The 27,814-nt window shown below is 39.4% G+C and overlaps 1 protein-coding gene and 1 long non-coding RNA gene across 5 annotated transcripts in view; both read left to right on the forward strand.

The window, feature by feature from the left end:
• The first annotated feature begins 4,189 nt into the window (after positions 1-4,189).
• Positions 4,190-11,546, forward strand: LOC124524873 (uncharacterized). Its single transcript, XR_006965331.1, has 3 exons — positions 4,190-4,306; positions 10,873-10,993; positions 11,224-11,546. It is a non-coding gene; the product is annotated as an uncharacterized LOC124524873 (long non-coding RNA).
• A 5,717-nt stretch (positions 11,547-17,263) lies between these two features.
• ST7 (suppression of tumorigenicity 7) overlaps positions 17,264-27,814 on the forward strand; it is a 250,831-nt gene continuing 240,280 nt past the window's right edge. For all 4 annotated transcript variants that reach the window (XM_047096971.1, XM_047096969.1, XM_047096970.1 and 1 more), the window contains exon 1: positions 17,264-17,414. In XM_047096971.1, the coding sequence (XP_046952927.1) occupies positions 17,264-17,414 (151 nt within the window). The remainder of the gene's footprint in view (positions 17,415-27,814) is intronic.

Here is a 27,814-nt window from a genome sequence, read left to right on the forward strand (position 1 = left end):
CACTTATGAATATGTACAAGAAGCTTGCCATCCAGCAAGTTAAACCATTAACCTTATGGAGTTGAATGAAAGAAATGTGGGCATTTGTGTTTTTTTAATGACTAAGGTGTGTGGAAAGACTCTGTATCATGATTATTGTGTTTTTTTTTTATTTTTGTTAATATTTATTTATTCGAGAGAGATAGAAAGAGAGAGTGCATGAGCGGGGGAGAGTCAGAGTGAGAGAGGGATATCTGAGAGGGAATCTGAAGCAGGCTCCAGGCTCTGAGCTGTCAGCACACAGCTTGATGCGAGGCTCCAACTCAGGAGCCGTGAGATCATGACCTGAGCCAAAGTCTGATGCTTAACCGACTGAGCCACCCAGGCACCCCTCATGATTATCGTTTATTGTCTCCATTTGCTTTCGGCCTTCTGCAGCCCACCCGTCCTAGATGTAAGCTCCACAAGGCCTGAGGTCTTTGTTTTGTTCACTAATATAGCCCCTGCTCCTGGAACATTGACCAGCACTAAATAAACCCTTCATAATGAAGGAAAAAACTAGAGCCCCAGGCAGCTTGATTGCATGGTGTAGAGTCAGCAATCTGTAAAGGATCGTTGTTTAAAGCGTAAGAAGAGATCATTCCAACCATAAAAGAAGAATACTTTCTAAGTTATGAAATACATAAAATTATTCCTGGAAACATTTTCACGAAACTGTCTATACTGTAGGACTTACTTTCACCCATACTTATCCCTTTGCTGAATTGCCTCTCTTCATTTCTCTTCATTCTCTTCCTTCTACCTGTATGCCCTTGCTGCACATGCAAGTTCTACCCATACCTAGAGGCCTGACCCCAGGGCTATCCCTTCCACAAGCAAAAACAGCTCCCTATCTCCTTGGCTTCTCTCTAGCGCAGTTCACCTCTCTGCCCTGCATACCTGCCAAGTTCTGTGGTTCAAACTTAGATCAATTTTCTAGGTGTGCAAGATGGTTTGTTGTCGATCTAGATGCATTTCAGGGACAAGAGACACAAAAAGCTTCCATGCTGCTCTGCCATATTGGCTCCTCCCCTAATCTAGAGTTATCCCTTCCAGAAAAGCCTTCTGCAAACTCGTTTCTCTCTTTTGAATCCTTCAAATGCTTGATTTGTATTTCTCTTAAAACACTCATCCTATTATAAATCTTATTACAGTTATTTTAGGGATATGCATGTATGTATGTATACATGTACGTATTATTTTTTAATTACCTTGATGGCCACCACCGAGGTGCCCTGGCTCTGTTCTCCAGCCTGCAGTGCCTCCAGAACCATGGGTGGCACAGGAGGGTGGCTGCCAGGCACTCGGACGCCACTACGGCTCAGGCTTAGCTTTTCAGACCCAGGCATCCCGGATGACCCCACTGTGGAAGTCAAGGAGGTTGAGGAGGTCGAGGTGTCCTTGGATGCAATGCTCCCAGGAGCTGGGGCACAAGCAAATGCAGACATAGACACAGATGCAGGCGGTTAGCCCCCCTCCCCAGGCATGAGCTGAGGACTTTTAATAGACTGTGAATCTATTCACTCTCACACTTGAACAAGAAAATGGACAGAACATATGGGACAATTTTCAATACCCAGGCCATCAGGCAGGGAAGGATAGTGACCCTAAGGGTTGAGAAACAAACGAAACGAACCCTACTATCATCCCAGCCTACTGTCTTCAGAGAGTTTTCTGGCCACAGTACATGGAGGGGAGACTGAGGCAGAGCCTGACAGACATCCTAAACTGATGAGACATTGCTGAGAGTCTGAGATCAAGGCCGCTCAAGTTCATGAGACAGAGCGCTGGGAAAGACAGAGCTACACAGACAGAATCCTGGAGATGTGCAGAGGTGCCCCCATCAATATTCAGCAGAGGACTGACCAGTAAACTACTCAGTGCTGGACAGATGACCACCCTAAACTAAGGGTTAGAGAAACAAGTACCCAGTGCTGACACAGGGGCTAGAATATTACCTGTTCCCCTCAGCCAAACTAGAAGACCTCACAATTCACAGAACATTGAGTAGATTACTCAGAAGAGCCTTTCCCCAGTAGCAGGAAATAATTAGCCCTTAACTAAGCACAGCTATGATCCCTTTTAACAAATCTCAAAAGCAAGACCCAGGAGGATTAAACTGTTTTTGGGTAGCTTAACTGTATCCAAGAACAAAGCTCAAGAATGCAAAAATATCCAGCACCTAATAAGGTAAAATTGTTTCTGACATCCTATAAAAACTTACCAGGCATGCAGAGAAACAGAAAAATGTGACCCATAATGAAGATTAAAATCAATCAATAAAGAAGACCTGAAACTGACCCATATGTTAGAAGAGCAAAGAAGGACTTGAAAACAATTGTTATAACTGTATTCCACATGCTGCAAAGATTAATTAAAGACATGGAAGATTTGATAAAGAGCCAAATCAAATTTCTAGAGATGAAAATTACAATGTCTGTAGTGAAAAATACACTGGATAGGATCAGTGGTTTTGAAGATATAGCAATAGAAAATATCCAAAGGTTTCCACTTGGAACTCAAGTGGAAAAAATTTAACGTGCCTCCTCATTAGGCCATGGGACAACTTCAAGTGGCCAAAGGAAGGAAGAGAGAGGGAAACAGAAACAATATCTGAGGAGATAATGATCAGATATTTTCCAAATTTGATGAAAACAATAAACCATTGGTGTCAAGTATCTCAATGAACCCCAAGCCCAAGAGACATGAAGAAAATCATACCAAGACAGATCATAACCAAATCGTTCAAAACCAGAGAGAAAGAGAAAGTCTGAAAAGCAGCTGAAGGAAAAAAAAAAACAAAAACAAGGTTAAGTGTTAATGTTTAATGTTAACCGTAAACAATGTTAAACCAAGATAAGGATGACTTCAGATTTCTTGTTGGAAATGACATGAGAAGTCAGCAGAGAAACATCAATAAAACACCGAAAGAAAAATCCAGCAACCTAAAATCCTATATCCCGTGCAAACATCTTTCAAAAATGAAGATGAAATAAGAATTTTTTCTGGGAATGCAAGCTGGTGCAGCCACTCTGGAAAACAGTATGGAGGTTCCCCAAAAAACTAAAAATAGAACTACCCTACAACCCAGCAATTTCACTACTAGGCATTTACTCACGGGATACAGGTGTGCTGTTTCAAAGGGGCACATGCACCCCAAAGTTTATAGCAGCACTATCAACAATAGCCAAAGTATGGAAAGAGCCCAAATATCCATCAATGGATGAATGGATAAAGAAGATGTGGTATATATATACAACAGAGTATCACGCGGCAATTAAAAAGAATGAAATCTTGCCATTTGCAACTACGTGGATGGAACTGGAGGGTATTATGCTAAGGGAAATTAGTCAGAGAAAGACAAATGTCATATGACTTCACTCATATGAGGACTTTAAGATACAAAACAGGTGAACATAAGGGAAGGGAAGCAAAAATAATATAAAAACAGGGATGGGGACAAAACATAAGAGACTTAAATATAAAGAACAAACAGAGGGTTGCTGGAGGGGCTGTGGGAGGGGGATGGGCTAAATGGGTAAGGGGCTTAAGGAATCTACTTTTGAAATCATTGTTGCACCATGTGCTAACTAACTTGGATGTAAATTATAAAAAATAAATAAATTATAGAAAGTAAAAAAAAAAAAGAATTTTTTTCAGACATAAAAAGCTGAAGGAATTCATTACCAGCAAGCCTGCACTACAAGAAATGTCAAAGGACTTTTTTCAGGCAGAAGGAAAATGATACCATTGAAAATATAGATCTACACAAAGGTACAAAGGGCACCAGAAAGGGTATCTACACTGATCAATGTGTTCTGTCTTATTATTTAAATCTCTTTAAAAGATAACTGACTGTGTAAACAAAACTAATATCAATGTAGTGTAAAGGGTTATAGCAGACTTATAACATGTATAAAGTAAAATATATGACATCAATAACATAAAGACTGAGAGGAGAAAAATATACTATTCTAATACTTTTATAGTTATTTTTATACCTGTGTTATTTTTCCTATTAGACTTAGAATATAATCCCTTTATGACAGCATCCTAATTATTAATCTTTTAAGATTATGTAATGCATTATAGTCTAATATACAATGAATTGGTCTTTGCAGATGAGATCGCTTAGTTCCTGTTTGCTTTCCTGATGAGTGATTGGAGGGAAGAAAGAGCTATCTTGCTGAGAGATGGCTTTGCATGGATGAGAGGAATCGCTTCTGGAAAGACTGTTTTCTGGCAAGCATCTGCTCTGAGCCAGTGGACACCCCTATTTGCTTACTGGGTGGGCTATTTATCCTTTTTATTTATTTTTTATTTTAGAGAGAGAGCACAAGTGGGAGAGAGGGACAGAGAGAGAGAGAGAGAATCCCAAGCAGGCTCCACACTCAGTGCAGAGCCAGACTTGGGGCTCAATCCCACCACCCTGGGATCATGACTGAAATCAAGAGTCAGACAACCCACTGAGCCGCTGAGGCGCCCTCTGCTGTTTATCCTTAGCCTAAATTGCATTACTGGTGCCCTTGGCAAAATCACAATTTGAAACCGTGAAAATATGAAAAATAGCAGGAAGAAGCTATTACAGAAAGGTATTAGTCAACTAATAATGACCAATTTAACCAGCTCTTCAGAAAGGAAGAGAAAAACAAACATTCACCCACTGCTAGAAGCTTTACATAGGGAAACTCACTTAATCCTGTGAGTGTCGCATTATTCAAACTGGACAGATGAAGAAATGGAGATTTGGAAAAGTAAAGTATCATGTCCAAAATCACACAGTGGATAACTTCAGAGTTCTACTTAAACAATTCCTGGACCTTTCACATGAGATAAAAACCAAAGGCAGCATTTTAAAGTGAGATATTCTCAATTTTATTTCAAAGTCGATCATGTGTAATTACCTCAAATGTGTTTTATTTTGTTCATCTATAAAGAAAAAAATGAGGCACACGTGGGTGGCTCAGTCGGTTGAGCATTCAACTTCAGCTCAGCTCAGTTCATGATCTCATGGTTCGTGAGTTCGAGCCCCACGTCAGGCCATGTGTTGACAGCTCAGAGCTCAGAACCTGCTTCGGATTCTGTGTCTCCCTCTCTGCCCCACCCCCACCTGCGCTCTGTCTCTCTCTGTCTCTCAAAAATGAATAAATGTTAAAAAAAATTTTTAAAGAAAAAAATGAAAATATGCATAAGATGTTTAAAAATTCTCAAATTTTATACACATACCGAAAAATACATATTTCTTTGCAACTTAAGTACTATCACAAAGAAAGTTTTCCTAACTTAAGTAAATAATATCACAAGGAAAGTTATATTTAAGATAAGAAAAAAGTTTTTGAAGTCTTAAGTTCTCAGTTATACTTCAAAAGAAATCTCAAAGGAGATATCAGGATTAATAGAATGAAAATAAACAGTAAATAGTATTGCATCATATTTCTCTGTTAATTTGAAATGCACTAGGTACAGTTGCTGAAGATCTGAAGACCTTTTTAAAGAACCAAAGAAAAAAATCTAAACTGCTTTTTGGTTATAATAACCTAATTTCTTTAGCAGCCATAGACTAAACCAATAATATCTATTATAAACAGATTCCACATTTTGAGGTTGTTGTTCATGGTTCAGAAAGAGAGAATAAGAATCTACAAGGTGAATGTGATGTATTGCTCATTAAATGGAGGTTGGATGGTATAGTGGGTTGAATGGTGCCCCCCCTCCCCCGGAGAGATATGTCCACATTCAATCCCTGGGACCTGTGATATTAATTTATTTGGAAAACAGTCTTCGCAGATGTAATTAGGTTAAGGATCTTGAAATGAGATCATCCTGGATTATCCGAGCAGGCCCTAAATCCAATGACAAGTATCTTTATAAGAGAAATGCAGGGGGGGTGGTTGGCAGACAAATGAGGAGGGGACACAGCAGAGAAGCAGAGAGTGGAGGTGAGCTACCACAAACCCAGGATGAGGCACCAGACTGGAAGAGGCAAGGCCGATTCTCCCCTAGAGCCTCCCAAGGGAGCACAGCCCTATGTCATCTTCATTTCACTCTGGCCTCCAGAACTCTGAGAGAATAAATCTGTGCTGTCGTAATCCACCAAGTGCGTGGTCACTCGTGACGGCAGTCCTAGAAAATTAAGACAGATAGGGTTTAACCAGAAAAACTTGTTTCTGTGAAGGGTGGCTCCTCAGAGCAAATTTTCACAGAATCTTTCCGAGCCAAACAATAGATGAAGACTCTTGACAGTAAAATATAATTTCTAAGGGGGAGGATATGTCATTTTGATGATATAGAGTTAATTGTTGCCTGAGGTGGAGAGCGATTTAAGTTTGCAAATCCTGGAATTTTTCTAATAGATTGATAGATGATGGCTGTTGTTCTCTGGGGATTAAATTATTGTCTATTATGGTTTATGAGAGACTTAGGATGGAAACTTTCCTCTTTTTTTCTTTTAGTCTTTTTTAAGTTTATTCATTTTTGAGAGAGAGGGGGACAGAACACGAGCGGAGGAGGGGCAGAGAGAGAGAGGGAGACACAGAATCTGAAGCAGGCTCCAGGCTTTGAGCTGTCAGCACAGAGCCCGACGTAGGGCTTGAACCCACAAACCACAAGACCATGACCTGAGCCGAAGTTGGACACTCAACCGACTCAGCCATCCAGGTGCCCCAGGATAGATACTTCCTTCTTATCAAGCACACAGATTTCTCCATTTTTTGCCCAAAATGCCTATTACAAAGCTTTGAGTAAATGAATGGAAAAGGGAATTAATTACAATGAAAAGTAGGCAACTACCAATCTGATCAGCAGGACTACATGTGCCACAGAGCTGATTTAGCTTAATCACAGGGTAAAACTCACAATGCATGTTGCACAATAATTTTCAACTATGAAATAACGTTGAGTTGTGGTTTTTGTTATATAGTCAGGATGAGTGGTGTTTTCAAGGATTACTTTTGAAGAACAAAGAGGGAGCATATGTTAAGGAATTTGTAAATGTTCTTGACTTTGACCATCGAATCCACTTGGGCATATCTATCCCAATAAAATAACCCTACATTTAAAAATAAAAAGCTAGGAATGGAATGATATTCATTATGGAATTACTTAAGCTAGCAAAAACTTAGTAAGTGTAATTGTGGAATCGTTTAAAAATTCTATGTTGTTCGGAATATCATGCAATCATTAGATACGGTGCTTTTGAAGACTGTATACTAACCTGGACAAGTCTTTTAAAATAATATGTAAGAGCAGGCTGAAAAAATGAACTTAGAGAATGATTAAAACGATGTAAAAAATTGTGTATGGAAAAAGAGATAGGGGGCAAATATACTAAAAAGTCAACTAACAGAAGGTGTACAGGTTATGGTTCTTCACTATTTTTATCCAATTTTCTTCATTTTTTAAATATTAGGATTGTTTTGGCTCAAGTTACAAACTGAACAAAGCCAATTTGATCATATGCAAGCACTGCTTTTCTTTTTGGGGGGTTAATATCAATAGCTATGACTATTTATATATAGCTATAGGCCTCCTCCTCTCTCCTCCATATAGCCTCAACATCCTAGCTACCAGGTAGTATCTTAAAATGAAAGCAAGTGTCAGGCCAAATTCTGACATGCATTCAGGCATTTATTAGAAACAGACATTAAAAGAGTATACGATTTGTTCTGTAAGTTGGATGAAGTCCTTACTTTCTGAAATTTTAGGTGCTCTACCACCTTTATATGAAAAATATACCTGAAAGAAACAGGATTCAATTAACCATATAGTTATTGAAGTATACAGTTGACATGAGGTAACCAGAAAACTCCCAGTTATTAACTGGTCCCAGAACTGTTTAGGAATCAGGCTTTTTGCACTCTTTTTCACCTTCTTTTTTTTTTTTTTTTTTGACATCCTGGGTAGTGTATCCTCAAATTATTTTAGCCAATTTCATATCTTGATGGCCACTAGTTCCATAAATAAAAACTCATTTTTTTTTTCAACGTTTATTTATTTTTGGAACAGAGAGAGACAGAGCATGAACGGAGGAGGGGCAGAGAGAGAGGGAGACACAGAATCTGAAACAGGCTCCAGGCTCCGAGCCATCAGCCCAGAGCCTGACGCGGGGCTCGAACTCCCCAACTGCGAGATCGTGACCTGGCTGAAGTCGGACGCTTAACCGACTGCGCCACCCAGGCGCCCCCAAACCACTGATCTTTAAAGGCAGGTACAGAGGAGCGCCTGGGTGGCTCGGTGGGTTGAGCCTCTGACTTCAGCTCAGGTCATGATCGATCTCACAGTTGGTGAGTTCCAGCCCGGGGTTGGGCTCTGTGCTGACAGCTCAGAGCCTGGATCCTGCTTCGGATTCTGTGTCTCCCTCTCTCTCTGCCCCTCCCTGCCCACACTGCCTCTCTCTCTTTCTCAAAAATAAACAAACATAAAAAACAAATAAAAAAAAATAAAGGGGGTACAGTCAGTCCAGAAATACATAGATAATCTTTTAGGGTTTAGGCAGGAAATGCTAAAACTTTTATATTCAACTCGCCTTTGAAATGCCTAATATTTATTTTTATTGTGTACGTAGTATATTGGTATTGTGGAACATATTAATGTATAAATTTAATGTATAAATAAATAGATATACACACCTTGGGAATGAGTTTAAGTGTGTGTGTGTGTGTGTGTGTGTGTGTGTTTCTGCCAGCCAAAGTAAGAAGACCTTTCTCTAAGCCTACATATTCATTTACTAAATTCCAGATTGTTTCTACTACCTCATGATTCAAATCCCACTGCAGCTGATTAGTATATGAATTTGCAGTTTCATTTGCTTACCTCCATTTTCTCCATCTATAATTTCTTGGAACTCAGACCTTTATATGAACTAGATTAAAATGGCTATCTTGGGGCACTTGGGTGGCTCAATTGGTTGAGCGTCTAACTTTGGCTCAGGTCATGATCTCCTGGTTTGTGGGTCCAAGCCCAGTCAGGCTCTGTGCTGATAGCTCAGACTGTGTGTGCTGATAGCTCACACACCTACTTAAGCTGGAGACTGCTTCGGATTCTGTGTCTCTCTCTCTCTCTGCCCCTCCACCTCTCACAGTCTGTCTCTCTCTCTCTCTGTCAAAAATAAACATTAAAAAATTTTTTTAAATGGCAATCTTAAGTTTTGGGAAAAAGAATAGTTTTCTCAAAGTTAAATTTCTTTCCCATACATTGTTGTTAAACCTTTGCCAATGGCTATCATTTGTTTTCTAGAGTCCTCATAAACAATAAAATAGGTGAGTAAATAGTAAATTAGTTATAAAAGAAACAGTATAGGTTTTTTAGCTTGTCTGTTTTTTTAATGGTTACATGCTCTTAGCTATGATTTGTTTGATTGCAGGTATATAATATATTCATCTATCTATTCTTGCCTTGTATTATTGAATTACACTTAGCATGGTAAGGTAGAGTAAGGGCCCCCTGACACCCGAGATTTACTGATGTCTTAAAACACTTGAGAACATTATTTTCTTTAATGGCTTTGCTATCTGGTATGTGTCAATAGCACTAGGAAGAGTAGCTTTTTGAGCTGACATAAATTTTGTTTATGCACAAATAAATTGATAGTTGCGAGAGCAGATTTTGAGAGTAGACAAGGGGAGGAAGTAAAGGCCCTAGACAGCTGAGGAAGAGAGAAGTCCCACTAGGAAGTGTGGAAAACAAACTGCATCCTACCTCCCAGTTTGCCTGGGAGAAGCCCTGTATCTTAAAGTCTGAGGAAATGAAAGAAAAGTTAGAAGTCATTTAGCCCAACTGGGACTGAGGGGGTTCCCGGGATATGGGACTTGCAGTTTTCAAACTGGGAAAGTCCCAGAAAACCTCATGCAACCTCCCACCTTCTGTAAGGCCCCCCTCCTACATGACAAACATAGGCTATTGCTATTTCCAGTTTCCAGATGAGGCTAGTGGTCAGCCGAATCTCTGTGATGGAAAGCTAGTTAATGGGTCTGTTAGAGGCTGCCTCCTCAAACTGAAATATTTTCCCCTGTCATTTACATGCATTGTTCCTTTCTTGTAATGCAAAACACATAGGTCTTCAGTTTTATAAATTGAGAAAATCAACTTTATGAGAGGTAAAAAAAAAAATCAAACAACCCTATCTCCCTTATTCGTGTTAAATAACGATTTAACATCGTGATTTCATTTCAATTCAGCATACAAGGCCTGTGCCAGACCCAGGAGGGGATCTAATAAAAAGACATGGACCAATGAACAAATCTATAAAGTGATATGTTAGACACATTGACAAATATGTCTAAATATGGGAGTCCAAGTTAAGTGTCTTTTTTGGAATAAAAGTGTGTATAAATATGCAATGCATATAAGAAATAGAAGAGCAGATAATTAAATCTAGGCCATAGCATGTTATTTGCTACAGTTTATTCAATCAGACTTGACAAGTTAATTCAAATTGGCTTGATTGAGTATGTGGACATCTTTAGCTCTCAGGTAGAATGACGAACTTTGATCAAAGGAAAAAAATGTACTGTAAAAATAGTACTATAAAGATAATTTAGAGTCAGGAAAGACTCAAGGGAAGCCACAGCTTCAATTATAATCCATATTCACTGTCATTATTAACAAGGAGATAAGACCCATTATAGTTAAATGTGCATAAGGTGCCAAATTTAGCAGCTGTGCAATAGCATTGAAATGCAAAATAAAAGGGAAATTTGGAATGATTTTTGCAAGGCAAAATAAAGAAGAGGAATTAGAATTGATATTAGATATACAATTAATTTGGCTGGAGTGGGCAAGCACATTACTTAACACTAGCCTGAAATGTACTTTAAGATGAAAACAATCTGATTTTTTTTTCTTTCCATTTTTTAGATTAAGTTTCTACATGGGCCAAATATACCAGATGATAGTGAAATTTCCACTTTAATTTGCATGCCTAAGTATAGTCTTGCACATTAGAAATGGGAACAAAATGGAATGTAACCAATAAAATGTAAGTGAATACATCATGGTTAATTCTCAGTCATTTCGATTGTCAAATTCTCAGACATTTGAGAATAAATGCTCTGTATCAGTAACAAAGAAAAAACTAAGCTTATATAATGACTCTCAGATTTTTCTTAATTCTACCAATAATTCTATAACATGAGTGTAACCTGATTTCCGGATTTTTTTTTCAATGCAACAGATTCTTTGTTTAATTAATATGTCTAAATTTGTCAGGTGCTTTGGAGGTTTGTGTGCATGAACTTGAAATATGAAGCCAAAATCACAGAAGAACATGCTATGCACATAGCAAGTAAGTAGACAGCATACTATTTTTGTACTCAGAACTATTTTATATGATGGTTATTACTAGTGTTGGGTATTATTGAAATCTTATAATTTTTAGCAAAGAGGTGTCTAGATGTGACTCTGGATCCTGAAATTCTAGCCAGTCATGGGCCAAAAATGCGCAGTTTTAAAATTAAATAATAAAATTGGGATAACTGATGGTGTTTTACACACACAGTAAATTTTGGACAATGGATTTTTAGTTTGATTAAAAGTGCTATTTTTTTAAATTTTAGTTTGAGTATCAAGAATGAAAAGAAAGTATACTATTATCATTTCTACACTATTTAACCTATAACTGAAAAACCAGCCCATCTTAGACTATCTTCCCAAGAGTAAAGATATTGATTATAATAGTAAGGAATAAATAGAATAAATAAAGAGAGTAATACTGTTACCTCACATGATTGGTTAGCCTAGGAAACAAAGGATCAGAAAGAACTTTAGAAGGTTTCTTAAAATATATATTTCTGGTCTTGTTTTTTTGAATATATGTGATCTCTCTGCTATCTCTCAGATTTTTTCTTTTTAATCTCACTCATCTTCTAGTTTTCTCTCCTGAGTGTATTTCAGCAGTGTAAAGAAGACTGTAAAAATTTCCAAAGGAATATTATTTTTTCTTTGAAAATGAAGTACTGTCTCCACTGGCTAGAGCAGGATTTTAGGGTGAAGATAGGGTTAGGTTGCCTTCAGATCCTTTTTTTTTTTTAAGTTTATTTATTTATTTATTTGTGTGTGTGTGTGTGTGTGTGTGAGAGAGAGAGAGAGAGAGAGAGAGAGAGAGAGAGAGAACAGATTCTTTTTACAAGGCCCTGATCATTCTATTTTGCATTCTTGCTATCAGGATTATTCTCTGTATCAAGAAACCTTGTCTTTTTAAAATAATATTGCTTTTTTAAAACAGATTAGGGATGCCACTAAATATTGACATGTCTGTGAAAGGCTTTATATAGAAACTAAGATATATTTTTTAAGGAATAGGGGAACAAAAGTAAGTATGATTATACTCAATCATACAATTTCTAAACCTAGTCATTTGTCAATCTTTCACTGTAAGATGACAATGTGTGTGCATGTATTCTTCTTTATACATACAATATTACATCTTGGGGTCATTCTCCCTAAGTCTTTTGATATCTAACTCATGTTTCCAACTATATATGGATAGTTAAAATTCCATCCTTTCGATATCTCTATGAGAGAGTATGTTGTCTTGAAGAAGTTAGAAATGGCAAATTCCCTTCCAAGCCTATTTGTCTGCCCTACTGGTTTTCAACACTAAACTAGATTGGAGTTGCACTTATTCAGTTCTAAAGAAGTCACTGAATAAGGGTAACCAGTTAGGGTGTTATTCATGAATATAGGGTATTGACTAATTCATAAATTCAACCAATGAACATGGGTGAGTTTTTTGTTTATTTTAACCAGAAACCGGAGTCAGAACAGTTATTTCTTTTTAAAAAAAGTTTTAACGGTTTTATTGTTTTGTGTTTATTTCTGAGGTATATTGACATACAATATCCTATTAGTTTCAAGTGTACATCATAATGATTCAGCATTTTTATACATTATGAAATGATCCCATACTAAGTCTAGTTATCCTCTGTCACCAAAGTTATTATGCTATTATTGACTATATTCCCTATGCTGTACATTACATCCCAATGATTTATTTATTTTATAACTGGAGGTTTGTACCTCTTGGACCTGTTCACCTATTTCATCTACCTCCAACCCCTCCCCCTCTGATAACCAACAGGTTGTTTCCTATATTTATGAGTCTCTTTCTGTTTTGTTTGTTCAGTTATTTTGTTTTTTAGATTCCACATATGAGTGAAATCATTAGGTATTTGTCTTTTTTTGATGAATTATTTCACTTAGCATAATACCCTCTAAGTCCATCCATGTTGTTGCAAATGGCAAGATTTCATTCTTTTTTATGGCTGAATAATATCCATTGTATACATGGATATATACATATATATATGGATTATATATATGAACATCTTTTTGATCCATTCATCTATAGATGGACACTTAGGTTGCTTCCATATCTTGACCATTGTAAATAATGCTGCAATGAACAATTGTATTTTTCTTGTATTTCTTTGTGTTTGTGTTTCTTTGGATTGGTGTTTTCACTTTCTTCAAATAAATACCCTGAAGTGGGATTGCTGGATCAAGAACAGTTATTTCTTGCATTGTAATCCCAGATGAACTCTGAAAATCACTTACAAAAATAGATTCTTAAACTTATAAAAAAGTATAAACCTAAAGACTATAACAGCCAATATATGCATATACACTTGTAAACACCACTTACAAACAAAAGACAATAGAGAAATGATTTTAAAGAACTTTTTTCTTATTCAGCTCAGATATTTTATCAGACTAAGATACACATTTTAACCAAACGTATAAACTGATTTATGAGGAATTTAGGAGTGTGTTGTTTTTACATAATCCCCAGAAATTAATGGTCATTTAACTCCTATCATACAACTATGGGTAGTTACACCTGGTGGAAGACCAAATCTTAAGTTTTGCCCCTGAATTAAATCTAAGATTAGTATTCTTTTTTTTAAATTTACTATTCTAACTTTTTTTTTTTATTTTAGAGAGAGAGAGAAAGGGTGTGAGTGGGGGAGTGGGACAGAGGGAGAATCTGAAGCAGGCTTCATGAGTGGCACAGAGCCTGAGGGAGGTGGGGCTCGATACCGCAACACCAGCATCATGACCCCAGCCGACATCAAGAGTCGGCTGCTCAACTGACTGAGCTACCCAGGTGGCTTTATAAAATATAAGATTTGAAATTTCTTTTCATATGATTGATTTTCATTCCTTTATACAACACTCATAAGCATTTACTGACCATGTACTATGTGCCAAACATTAGCACTATTTGTATTAGGAGGTAAGAGGACTAAAATAAACAATAATAACATATTACCTAATACTAGAGGCCTCAATTTATTACTAGAGAGGAAAGATACTAACTAGGCATTGTGCTAAGCATTTTCAGTAGTCATCTCATCAAACCTTTCCAAAAGCCCCATGTAATAGGTACAAGTGTAATCCATTGAACAGATGATGGAACTAAACTGGCTCAGGGAAACTCAGTGACCTGTAAAGAGCACCCAGGTAGTGAATAGCAGGACCAAGAATAGAGCCCATCATTGTCTGGCTCCAATCCTATGCTTTAACAGCCTACCGTAAGCTTCCTGGTGTTGTATCTCAGGGAAGAGACAGTGAACTCTAGGAGGCAGGAGGGAGCTGGTGTCACAAAGGAGGTGATATTTTAAGTGCATCTCTAAATAAGCTGTCATCGGGCAGTTTGGGCAGGAAAGAAGGTTGGTGGCAAGAACATCACAGAAAAGTATACTACAGGCAGGTCCTGTGGAGCAGGAGGTTGAAAGGCATGAAAGAGAAGAGCATGTATGCCAAAACTTTGGTGGTATGAAGAGTGTGTGCCCAGGATGGGAGATGAGACTGTGTAGGTTGGGAGGAATGCCCTGCAAACCTTGAGTGCCATTTAGATTTTATCCTTGAGGTGGGCATTGGAGTAGGAGTAGGAGTGGAGTAGGAGTAGGAGTGGAGTAGATAGGGCCGTGAAGGATTTTAAGCAGGGAATGAGTTTTCAGAATTGTACTTTTAAAGGTAACTCTGGCTGAGAAGTGTGGAAGAAGGCGGAATGAGCTGGGATGAGGCATAGCCATGGTGGTTGTGATGGTGGTGCTAGTGTTGCTTGTGGAGAAACCAGTGGCAGGAAGCCCACACATTTTTCTCTGTGAGGGATGATCAGATTATGACACTAAAGGCTATTGCGGAGGAATAGAGAGAAGTGACAGATCGGGGAGAGCCCTTGATGCCCAATTAAATGTGGAGAGGAAAGGAGGTGAGAGGGACTCCCGTGCCTTCTGGGGTTGGGGGTGATCCTCAAATTTCTGAATTGGGGAGCTGGAAGGGTGGTGCTCATTCTCTGACAAAACTCTAGAAGGAGGAGCAGTTGGAGGTGAGTTTGGATGTGATAAGCTTGGGGTGACTGTGAGCCATTCCACTGGGAGATAGTCAAGAGGAGGCTAGACACATCTGGGTTGTTGTTATTTCATGAATGGTTCTGCTCAAAAGAGCCACCCTTTACCTTTTATTGTTATCCTGCCTATCCTACCAGTCACCAAGGCCTGTCAATTCTGCTTTCTTAAATAGTTCTTTAATGTCCACCTACATACATCTCTGAATTGATCATTTGGATTTGTGTGTGTGTGTGTGTGATGCCAAATGACAGTAAACACCTTTGTGTTTCTACAAGGCTCTGCAAAATCAGATCTTCTTCAACTTTCTCTCTCGACACCGTTCCATGGAGAGCCTGCATTTCAGCCACACTGAAGCAGCCACACTTCCCAAGGGATCGTGCTCTCTTACTCTTGTGTCCAAGCACAAAGACATGTCTCCAATTCCAACCCCCATTCCTGGCTGAACACTAGGGAGAGGCAATAATGAGTAAGACAGGCTGATCCTTCAGGAGTGCCTAGTAGATAATCAGAAAACTGTGGCTCATCTGAGTCATATTTATATCCTTTCCTTGAGGTTCACTGACAGCAAAAAGCAAGGCCCCAGGACGCTCATTTAAAGCAAGTAGGCAATTCTGTAGAGAATCTGGTGGTTACTTCTCATAACATAAAATAGGTGGTTCATGTACTCATGTTGCTTATTTCTACTGGAATTAGTGAAAATGTGAGAGTAGTTCTATTATGTATTATGTATTATGCCATAAATACATCCTGTATGCAAGAAGTTAAAGAAGCTTGTTTTATTATAGAGAAAACTACAACTAGGCAAAGCAAAATTTATCATAAAATATTCTGCTGAATACTCAGAATTCTAAACATGTCTTGGCTGTAGATTGGATAACCTGCAATTACTCTATTACTATCTAATGCACAGAAACTGAAATTATTTATGGACAGAAATAGACTTTCAACTTTCATTTGGTAAAGGCAACATTTTATTCAGTCCAGACAAAAACATTTATAATAATCTTGCTCAAACTAGCCCATTTAGAATAAGCCAAAATTATCCCAGAAAATTGTTTATATTAAAAACAGGCTGAGAGTTGTTTGAACTGTGAATCCCCCCCCCGCAAATTAGAGGATAAACATTCTTCTTGTTAAGATTTCTTTGGAAAACCCCTGTGCTGCTCCAAGGAAGACAAAACAAAGGTAAATAGCGTGTGCAACGGAAATCTTGCTTAACAGCGTGATTTATTTTCCAGCCTACTAACCAGTGACGGGAGCACATCTATCTTTTCCCAACTGCCCTGAGTTTATTCATCCCTCTGAGTCTGAATTTTGAAAACAAGGAGTGGAGTGTAGAGTTTAAGACCTCTATGGGTCGATGTGTGGCATTCATCACACTGCAACTTAATTTGGCTCGAGTTTAGGGTAAACTACTAGATCGCTTTGTGCCTCGGTTTCCCTGTCTACAGAATGGGGACTGTTGAAGGGGTTAAATGAGATCCTACAGAGCTTGGAACAGTGCCTGTCATATAGTAAACCCTCAACATATGTGAGTTATCATTATTAAGAGTTCCCCTCCGCGCCCCAGTTGGCCTGTCTTTCTAAATATTAGCACAATAAATATAAATGGCATCAGAACGTGAGGGGGCAGGGGCCACGTGATCCCTCCATGAAAGCCACATGTAGGGGCCTTCAGAGAGTTAGCAATAAGGCTGGAAAAGGAAAGGTAGGCGCGTCCGTGGCCCGCGCGATTTCCCGCCGCGCCCGCGTCCCGGGCGGCGGGCGGGCTCCGGGGGCGCCGGGCCACGGCGGCGGCGGCGGCGGCAGCGGCGGCGGCGCGAGCGGCGCCTCCGGGCCGGTGAATCATCCCGGCAGACACCGAGAGCCGCGGCAGCAGAGAGCAGCGCTGAAAAATGGCTGAAGCGGGCACGGGCTTTCTGGAGCAGCTCAAGTCCTGCATAGTTTGGTCTTGGACTTATCTCTGGACCGTGTGGTTCTTCATCGTGCTCTTCCTGGTCTACATCCTGCGTGTGCCCTTGAAAATCAACGACAACTTGAGCACAGGTAAGGCCGGGGCAGTCGGGCCCGCGACGCTCGCCCCTCCCCCGCCCCGGAAAGTTAGTGCAACTCGCGCGGGGCCGCGGCTGGCGGGGGCGGGAGGCCGGGCGCGCGCTCGGGGACGCGCCGGGGCCCGCGCACCGGACGCCCGCGGCCACCCGCGGCCACCCGCCGAGGACGCGGCGCCTCAGGTGGCCGGGCCCGGCGGCGGGGTCCGAGGAGCGTGAGGGGGCGGCCGGCGGCCTTTCCGGCCCCGCGGAGGTGGAGCCGCGCAGCGCACACGCCGCGAGGCGGGCCCGGCAGGCGGCGTCGGCACCGCGACCTGATCCGGCCGCCCTGCCGGGTGCTCGTCTGCAGGCGACAGAGAGGATGGGAGTCGGGAGCGAGGGCGTTCCCGCGGACGCCCCCTCGGGTGTCCGCGCGCGGACCCCGAGGTTCCCCTCAGAGTTAGACCGTGCCTTTCCTCACTGCCTCTCTGCCGAGGGTGCCGAACACCCGAAGTGTAGTCGCGCCGGGCTTCTCTCCCCAGGCGCCGGCACTCGGCCGGCGGAGGGCGCCTCCGTGGGGGTGCTGCCAGGGGTGCCCAGCTCTGAAGGCCCTCAGCAGGAGCCGAGCCGGGACCCGGGGGCTCGAGTGTCCGGGCTGCGCCCTTGGGGGTCCGAATTTGAGCCCCGGGCGTGGCGGGGCGGGGCGGGGTCGCTGTGACTTAGAAGGGGAGAGGGATACCTTGTTAGGGGTATGGATGACGTGTCGGGTTACCAAACGGAATGTCAGAGGGACAAGGAGAGACGGGAAATCGAATTCGTGATGGTTTTAAGTGCCCTCTACCCTTCTCTGTACCCTCTCCCCGCCTGCCTTAGGCTGTGGTAACTAGCCTGTCCCGAATCTTTGATCCAGCTCCGCATGCTAAGGAAGTGAGTCCCGCATGTCTCATACCCACGGTCGTAAGTGAAGGTGATTAGAACAGGACCTTAATAAATTGGCAGCCAGCCGACTGAATCCTTAAAAAACAGCCACAAAGAAAATCCACACCGACAGAAACACTCCAGGGACAATTCAGAAACACAAAATATATTTTGAAGGAAGGGTTACGGTCCTTTTCGAAGTCTGGAAATAGTTGTGGGACTAAAGATAGATAGGTTTTTATTATTTAGTTAGTTTAGTTGCGTTTCACAGTACTTTGGAGAATCCTGACAGCCCAGAATATGTATGCAATGGATGTATTTACATACTGTTGGAGTCCAGGTCTGGTAATGCATTTTCCTGTGTGTTGTTAACTTCACTAAAACAGTTTTTAGAACGTTTGAGATAATCTACTCATTTTGTTAGATACTTGTGCTTTTAAATTCTAAACCTCAGGCACTTTGAACTGTAACTTGAACTCATGTTCATACTTACATTTGTTTCATAGTGACCCTGGGAGACAGGATCCTGCACCCTAGAATCATCCTGCCATTTTTAATAACTTTTGCTCAGCCTTTGGATTTAGTCATCTCAAAGACCATGGCTTTCTGGCTATTTTTCATTTAGAGTTGCTGATTGTCACAATACATCTTCCTTGTTTTAGGCGAATATATCTCCAGGATACCTCTAGTCCCAAAGCCCTGTAATTTTGAGAAGTTATTTGAATATATGTGGTAAGGAAATTCTGTATTTCTTGATAAATTTGATTTTTTTTCTTCCCAGAAATTTATTGCAGGATTTAAAAAAAATGTGAACATTTCCTATTTAATACAACTTTAAGATTTGTGTTTTGGAACACACATTTGTATACCACATTTTTAAAAAAGTAGATTAAATAATCATCCGTGTGTGTATTTGTGTGCATGTGCCCATAAGTGCCATTTATCAATCCTCTGTGCAGAACAGGCAAGAAGCAGAGCACCTATTGGGAAACGATGTAGTTTTTAAGGGAGAAAATACTGTAGTTAGATCTTCTCCCAGCAGCTGTAAATCTGGCATGTCTACAAATACCTTTGTTAATTTGTAAAGGGTTGTTGCTCTTTTGGGCTTGTAAGCGGTAGAAAATGTGAAGACGTACAGGCCTTCAGGGCTGGATCTCATCAGATATATGATGGAGGGAGCCTGAGGCTGTTTTCTGTAGTGATGCTGGACTTCTGTTTTCAGTGTGGTTTTATGCACATTTCAGTCATAAAAGAAGGTAAAAGGAGAAGCATATAGAGACAACTACGTCTCTGCTATTTTTGTGAGAAGATGAGGAAAATGGGGACATTGTCCTTGCAGGGAGAGCTAGTGGATTCTAATGGGACTCATTTTTCTGTTCCTAAGTCCTGGTGCTTGCTCTTCCTGTGGCGGTGAATGCGAGTATCCCTGCGGTTGCCACTGAGTCTAGGGCTGCCTTTAGGGAGCTGTGGGTAGCACAGGCCTCCTTCCTCAGGGATGGTGAAGACATCATCACAGTTGGGCAGACTGGTGAGGCAGCCAGGAGCCCAGGGCTTCCATGACACAGCCCCAACTCTGTACTTTGTGGAATCTGGTAAAAATGTTCCAGAGTTGTTTTGGATATCTGCTTGGCATGTTCTTAATAGATTGATTACCAATGACAACTTTAATATTTCTGACCTCATTTGATCTGTTTTTTGATGAATGTGCTTTGTCTGAGTTGCTCTTTAAAAAAATGTCTTGAATGCCTCCAATGCATAGGACATTGTGACAGGTGCTATCATGGGGAAGATATACAAGTTTGTAAAACTAAGGCAAAATTAGCAGTTTACCACATGGGAAAAACTTTCCGTAATGCAAAGTGAAGCAGGGCAAGGCAGTGGGAGCTTTTCTTGGACTGAACTTTGGAGCATGAAGAGAATTCTGTGGTTCTGAGTTGGGGATGCAGAAAGTAGTCCTTCCAAGGTCAGATTCAGCTGTGAATCATGTGGAATTTAAAACAATGAAAGAAAAAGACTTTAATGAACAATGATACCTTTGTTGCTCTTCTATCATGTATGATTTTCCAAGTAAAAATACCTTTAAGGTTCTTTTTATGGTGTGCCCGAGTTCCACTGTTCTACTTCCTTACTACTACCATGTGGGTTGACTTGACCTTCACTGCATTGAGCCTACCTGTGCCATTTAAGGATAAAGTTCAGAGAATTCCACATAGGGGAAACATCACATTGGCAATGAGATCTTGCAATGAAAAATGAATTTTAAGAAAGATAAGGGAGAATACAAACATATTAGAAATAGCACACATTGGTTAGCTTTGATAATTGATTTTTTTTGATGCTCTGCCCTTGAGTTGGCTAGGAGAATGTTAAAACAGTTTTCTATGATTTACTGAAAATAGAATGAACTTTTAACATGATTTTTAAAAACCCCAAATTATGTTATTGCTTGTCAGTTTTCAGGTGAATTAATATATTAAAATAATGGTTTTTCCAAAAGGGCAGAAAATTAATTGTTGATAGGAGCAGTCATGTAGGGTATTATTCAAGAGAAACAGTGGAATAGATTAGTCTTTAAAAAGTAGCACAACTTTATACTGCAATGTTGATAGCACTTTCTCATCTACTCTGTGTTCTGAAATTTTGGATGCTGAATTTAAAACACTTTGCATGTTAACATCGTTTCTTAAAAAGGGCACCTTTGCAAGTTTTGCACCAGGCAGCATACGTGATTTTCCATTTCTTTTTATGTTTCCTGAAAAGCAAATTTTCAAAGGCTTTTGAAATCCTATTTAATTCCTTTTAGAAAACAAATGTAATAGTCTGACCTAGGCTTAAGTTTGTTTATATTATAACACTTTTTTTTTTTTGGTGTTAATTAAGGTGGTAAATACAGATGCAAAACTCTTGTATTACTGAGCTGAAATGAAACATAAATATCATTTAGGTATAACTCAGTTTTGAGTATTTTCATATTGGAAATAGTTGCTCTAAATGTAATCAATACTCTAGATTTCTGGTCTCAAAGCTGCTTGCAGTTAATGTAGGTCTTTTACCCCTACTGTGCCTGTTGTCTAAAATGTTCTCCCCATCTGTAAATCCTACTCATCCTTCAGGACCAGCTTGCCTGCTGCCAGATGATCCTTTCAGCTGAAGTGCTGTTATCTGAGAGGCATGTTGGCAGATTTTACTTTCATGAATTATTGTTTTGTGATTCTAATTCTTTGTTTTCCAGTATAATTTCTTGCACATAGGAGTGGTTCCTTACCATTCATTGGATGAATGAATTTCCAGGTTGTGGTGTACCCAGTGGGTTGGGATTGGAATGATTAAATTGATTAAACATGTTAGTGGGTATGTGCCTTACTTAAATTTTTAGCTTCAGATCCAGGTCAGAGGTTGACACAAAAACTTAAATTCTGTGATTGTTCATATGCGTGTGATTCATGGTGGTCCAGTTCATGAACACATGAAAGGATAATTTTCTAATTAATGTCAGCTTTGAGTTTAGGATATATCCCAGACATTTTAGTTGTCCTTACTTATTTTGGAGACATTTCTCTCAGCCATTAATGAAGAAATGTAAATGATACTTATTTTAAAAAGATTTTTAAAAATGTTTTTTTATTTATTTTGAGAGAGAGAGAGAGGGGGTAAGGAAAGAGAGAGGGAGAGAGAGAGAATCCCAAGCAGGCTCCACACTGTCAGTGCAGAGCCTGACTCAGGGCTTGATCTCACAAACTGTGACACATGACCTGAGCTGAAATCAAGATTCGGATGCTTAAGCAACCGAGCCATTGGTGTCCCAGTGATACTTTTTCTTTAGGCCCTCAGTTTCTGTACATGTACAGTGATAGTTTTATATTCTTTAAGATTCTTTCTAGCTCTAGGATTCTTTTGCAGTGTCTTGGGATAAATTTCATTGAGTGTAGAGTGTAGAAACAAGCAAATACATGGACTTAATATATGTGAACATATATACTTAGTGAATATATTTTTTCTGGTTTGAACTCTAATTCCTGCTGTATACAACTTCAGATACTATGCAGCTTCCTTCAAAGGCTTTCCATCTTACTGAAAGTAAAGTCCAAATATATTCTGCTGGCTTACAAAGTTGGATGATCTCACCCGTTCCTAGTCTTCCTTTCTGAACTTCTACCACTCTTTCTTGAGATCACTCCCTTCTAAGACATGTTGTGATTTTTTTTTCTTTATTCTTCAACATACTTGCTTATTCCTGCCTTATGGCTTTTGCACTAGCTGTGCCCTCCCCCCAGAATGCTTTCCTACTTGAGTTTTGCACAATAGTCTTAACTATTCACATCTCTGCTAAAATTCACTTCTTTTGAGAGGTTTTCCTGATGACCCAATCTAAAATGACCATCCAGTTACTGTCATATCACCGTATTTGAATTCTCTGCATAGCAGTTAGCACTGTTTGCTATAGTTCTTATCTGTTTATTTATTTATGCATTCTTTTAAAAAATTATTTAAATTCAAGTTAGTTAACATACAGTGTAGTATTGGTTTCAAGAGTAGAACCCAGTGATTCATCACTTACATGTAACACCCAGTGCTCATCCCAATAAATGCCCTCCTTAATGCTCATCCCCCCACCACCACCTCCCTTCCATCAACCCTCAGTTTGTTCTCTGTATTTAAGAGTCTCTTATGGTTTGCCTCCATTTTTATCCTATTTTTTCTTCCCTTCCCCTAAGTTCATCTGTTGTGTTTCTTAAATTCCACATGAGTGAAATCATGTATTTATTTTCCTCTGACTGACTTATTTCATTTAGCATAATACACTCTAGTTCCATCCATGTTGTTGCAAATGGGAAGATTTCATTCTTTTTGATTGCTGGGTAGTATTCTACTGCATATATATACCACATCTTCTTTATCCATTCATCAGTCAATGGACATTAGGGCTCATTCTGTAATTTGGTTATTATTGATTAGCTTTGCTATAAACATTGAGGGGCATGTGCCCCTTTGAATCAGCATTTTTGTATCCTTTGGATAAATACCTAGTAGTGCAATTGCTGGGTCATAGGGTAGTTCTATTTTTTAACTTTTCGAGGAACCTCCATACTGTTTTCCAGAGTGGCTGTACCGGTTTGCTTTCCCACCAACAGTGCAAAAGGGTTCCTCTTTCTCTGCATCCTTGCCGACATCTGTTGTTTCCTAAGTTGTTAATGTTAGCCATTCTGACAAGTGTGAGGTGGTATCTCATTGTGGTTTTGATTTGTATTTCCCTGATGGTGAGTGATGTTGAGCATCTTTTCATGTGTCTGTTAGCCATCTGGATGTCTTCTTTGGAAAAGTCCCTATTCATGTTTTTTGCCCATTTATTCACTGGATTATTGTTTTTTTGGGTGTTGAATTTGATAAGTTCTTTATAGATTTTTGGATACTAACCCTTTATCTGATATGTCGTTTGCAAATATCTTCTCACATTCCATCAGTTGCCTTTTAGTTTTGTTGATTGTTTTCTTTGCTGTGCAGGAGCTTTTTATCTTGATGAAGTCCCAATAGCTCATTTTTGTTTTTATTTTTCTTGCCTCCAGAGACATATCTAGTAAGAAGTTGCTGTGGCTGAGGTCAAAGAGGTTGTTGCCTGTTTTCTCCTGTAGGATTTTGATGGTTTCCTGTCTCACATTTATGTCTTTCATCCATTTTGGGTTTCTTTTTGTGTATGGTGTAAGAAAGTGGTCCAGGTTCATTCTTCTGCATGTCGTTGTCCAGTTTTCCCAGCACCATTTGCCGAAAAAAACTGTCTTTTTTCCATTGGATACTCTTTTCCTGCTTTGTTGAAGATTAGTTGGCCATGCATTTGTGGGTCCATTTCTGGGTTCTGTATTCTGTTCCATTGATCTATGTATCTGTTTTTGTGCCAGTACCATACTGTCTTGGTGATTACGGCTTTGTAGTACAGTTTAAAGTCTGGAATTGTGATGCTTCCAGCTTTGGTTTTCTTGTTCAGTGTTACTTTGGCTATTCAGGGTCTTTTCTGGTTCCATTTTTAGGATTGTTTATTCTAGCTCTGTGAAGAATGTTGGTGTTATTTTGATAGGGATTGCATTGAATGTGTAGGTTGCTTTGGATAATATAGACATGTTAACAATATTTGTTCTTCCAATCCATGGGCATGGAATATTTTTCCATTTCTTTGTGTCTTCTTCAGTTTCTTTCATAAGCTTTCTGTAGTTTTCAGCATACAGATCTTTTACCTTTTTGCTTAGGTTTATTATTAGGTATCTTATGGTTTTTGGTGCAGTTGTAAATGGGATCAATTCCTTGATTTCTCTTTCTGCTCTTTCATTATTTGTGTATAGAAATGCAATTGATTTCTGTACGTTGATTTTATATCCTGCACCTTTGCTGTATTCACATATCAGTTCTAGCAGTATTTTGGTGGAGTCTTTCAGGTTTTCCATGTAGAATATCATGTCTTTTTCTTTTTGTTGTCTGATTGCTGAGGCTAGGACTTCCTAGTACTATATTGAACAACAGTGGTGAGACTGGACATCCCTGTTGTGTTCCTGACCTTAGGGGGAAAGCTTTCAGTTTTTCCCCATTGAGGATGATGTTAGCTGTGGGCCTTTCCTACATGGCTTTTATGATACTGAGGTATATTCCTTCTATCCATACTTTCTTGAGGGTTTTTATCAAGAAAGTATGGAGTATTTTGTTAAATGTTTTTTTCTGCATCTATTGAAAGGATCATATGATTATCCTTTCCTTTATTAATGTGGTGTATCACATTGATTGATTTGCAAATGTTGAACAATCCCTGCAGCCCAGAAATAAATCCCACTTGATCATAGTGAATAATTCTTTTAAGGTACTGTTGAATTCAGTTTGCTAGTATCTAAAATTAGTCTCTAAAAGGCAGCAAATAGATGGATCTTGTTTTTTATCCATTCTGATACCCAGTGTCTTTTGATTGGAGCATTTAGTCCATTCACATTCAGAGTGATTATTGAAAGATATGAATTTAGTGCCATGGAGTTACCTGTAGAGTTGATATTTCTGGTGATGTTCTCTGGTCCTTTGTATTCTTTTTTCTTTTTTTTTAAACGTTTATTTATTTTTGAGAGACAGAGATCAAGCAGGGGAGGAACAGAGAGAGAGGGAGACACAGAATCCGAAGCAGGCTCCAGGCTCTGACCTGTCAGCACAGAGCCTGACGCGAGGCTCGAACCCATGAACCGTGAGATCATGACCTGAGCCAGAGTCAGTTGCTTAACCAACTGAGCCACCCAGGCGCCCGGTCCTTTGTATTCTTTTTTTATGCCTTCTCATTGTTGTCCCGCAAGTGACTGTAAACGCCATGGGAGTAAGGGTCTTGTTTTGTCTTACTCCCTATCCCCAGGATCTTGAACAGTGACTGTTTAGGGCCTAGGGCTTAGTATGTTTTGTTGAATGGAAAACTATGTCATTTGGTTGTGATGACTCAGCAGTAGCACTGTTTTTTTGGGAATGGTTTTCAAATCTGTCAGGTATTCATTTCTTTCTTTTTTTAAATTTTATTTCATTTTTTCCTGAGTTACTTCAATGAACAAATCAAAGCACACCTGGTGGAGGGTCCAAACCACCACTACGAGTAGGGAGATAAAGCAACCAGAGTCATAACAACAGAAAGCATGTAACACACTCCCAAAAACACCTCCTGAAGGGCCAGGCCCTGGACAGTGTATGACCCTTCTTTAATATAGTAGTGCTTGCAGGTGCAGGACACGTAACAAGCTATGAAAACACATAAGGGACAGAAAACTAGCCAAAATGATGAAACAGGAGAATTCTTCTCAAAAGAAATTCCAGAAAGAAATGACAGCTAAAGAATTGCTCAAAACAGATATAAACAATATATCTGATCAAGAATTTAGAATAATAATCATAAGATTATCATGTAGTTAGTCATTTCTTATGAGATTGAGAATTGTGTTTACTGACTCTAAGTGATAAAGGCTACCCTGAAATTTTGACTGATGTTCCAAAATATTTATATGTTTTGATCCATTCTTTAGGGGTAGACTATAAGGAAAGCTATCCTTTTGGTCCATATTGTAAAGTAAGTTTAATATGAAGAATATTAAGAGTAAAAAAATTGATCGCATTGGGAGCCAGTTTGCCTAATATGACCTGAAACTTCAAACATGGGATTTGCAGAGTTAGGTACCTCATATTATCTGTAAGGAAGGAGCTTGGGATTCTACTAACATGGAAAAAGTTCTTATATATAGGGAAGGGCAGGGTAAAAGAAGAAAGATTTGGTTGGGAAGGCTTTCATAGCATTATTGTCAGGCATTATGAAACACACAGAAGCAGAATTTGAAGTGATTAGAAATACTTAAGCACAAGTTTTAATTCATGTATTTGCATATTCTTCCCACTAACTATAGAAGCATTTCTAAGTTTATATGAGAAGCCAGAATGAAAATAGTTTTCGCATTTAAGAAATGTGCTTTATTGCCAATTTCATTGTAATATTTTTTTCTCTGTAAAGTACTATCTGATGAAAGAAAGAAATACCAGCTATGATGAGATGAAAGGAGCATTGAATTTAGAAGATTTGAGTTCAAATCCCAGTTTGCCATCTGCTGGGTATCATTGGACAAATTAAGACTCTTCTCATTTACAAGATGAGGAAGATAATCTCTATTTCTTAGATTTATTTTGAACTCTAAATGAGATAACCTTTAGCACTGAGCCCTGAGCATAAATAATATTAGCAACCATATGTTGTATACCTGGTTGTTAGTCCATTTTGTGGACTCTGACTGTGTTTATTCATTAGTTAATTCATTCATCCACTGGTTTGTTTATTCATTCATTTGGAGAGGAGAGGCAGGTGCCTGTAGATTGAAGTATTATTCCCGTCAGTTGTTATTTGGATCTATGATCTCATGTCAGTTGTATTCCTCCCAGGTTCTGCATTTGTTTTCTGTGCTGAACAATTATCGTCTTCTAATATATTGCCAGGTTCACTAATGCTTCCAGTATATTTTGCTCCTTATGAGCAAGGTCCATGCATGGTAAAGTCACATCTTAAAAATAGGATTGAATGTAAATCTGTTGATGTGAACTAGGAAGGGATGAGGAATTAACCTTTACTGGGTTCTTCTGAGAGCAGGGGTTATGACTTTTTCATCTTTGTATTTCCATCATATGGTCATCACTCAGTGATAATATGTGAAAAGGTGAATGCATGAGTATTTTTAAGGCTTCCCAAGATTAATGGCAGTGGTGGTACGTTTCTTATTTTGCTTCACCGCATAAGGTTTTTCTTTCCCTTGGTTCAGAGGGCTGTTGCTGACACTCACCATTCAAGGCTGGGTTTATTATTTAGCTCATAACTGAAACTCAGAGAGATAGGGGATTCTGCTGAGATAACTGGGGCAAAAGCTCAAAGACAAGGGAGGAAAAAAGAGTGTTCTTGTGAATCAGAGGAGGTGTTTGCCCTAGGTGGAACTAATGGGCAAATTCAGAGCTGGAAAACAC

The sequence above is a fragment of the Lynx rufus genome, unplaced genomic scaffold, assembly GCF_022079265.1.
Source record: "Lynx rufus isolate CCGP_SWC_20201006 ecotype Redwood Valley unplaced genomic scaffold, mLynRuf1.p SCAF_4, whole genome shotgun sequence".
In the NCBI taxonomy this organism is placed as follows: domain Eukaryota; kingdom Metazoa; phylum Chordata; class Mammalia; order Carnivora; family Felidae; genus Lynx; species Lynx rufus.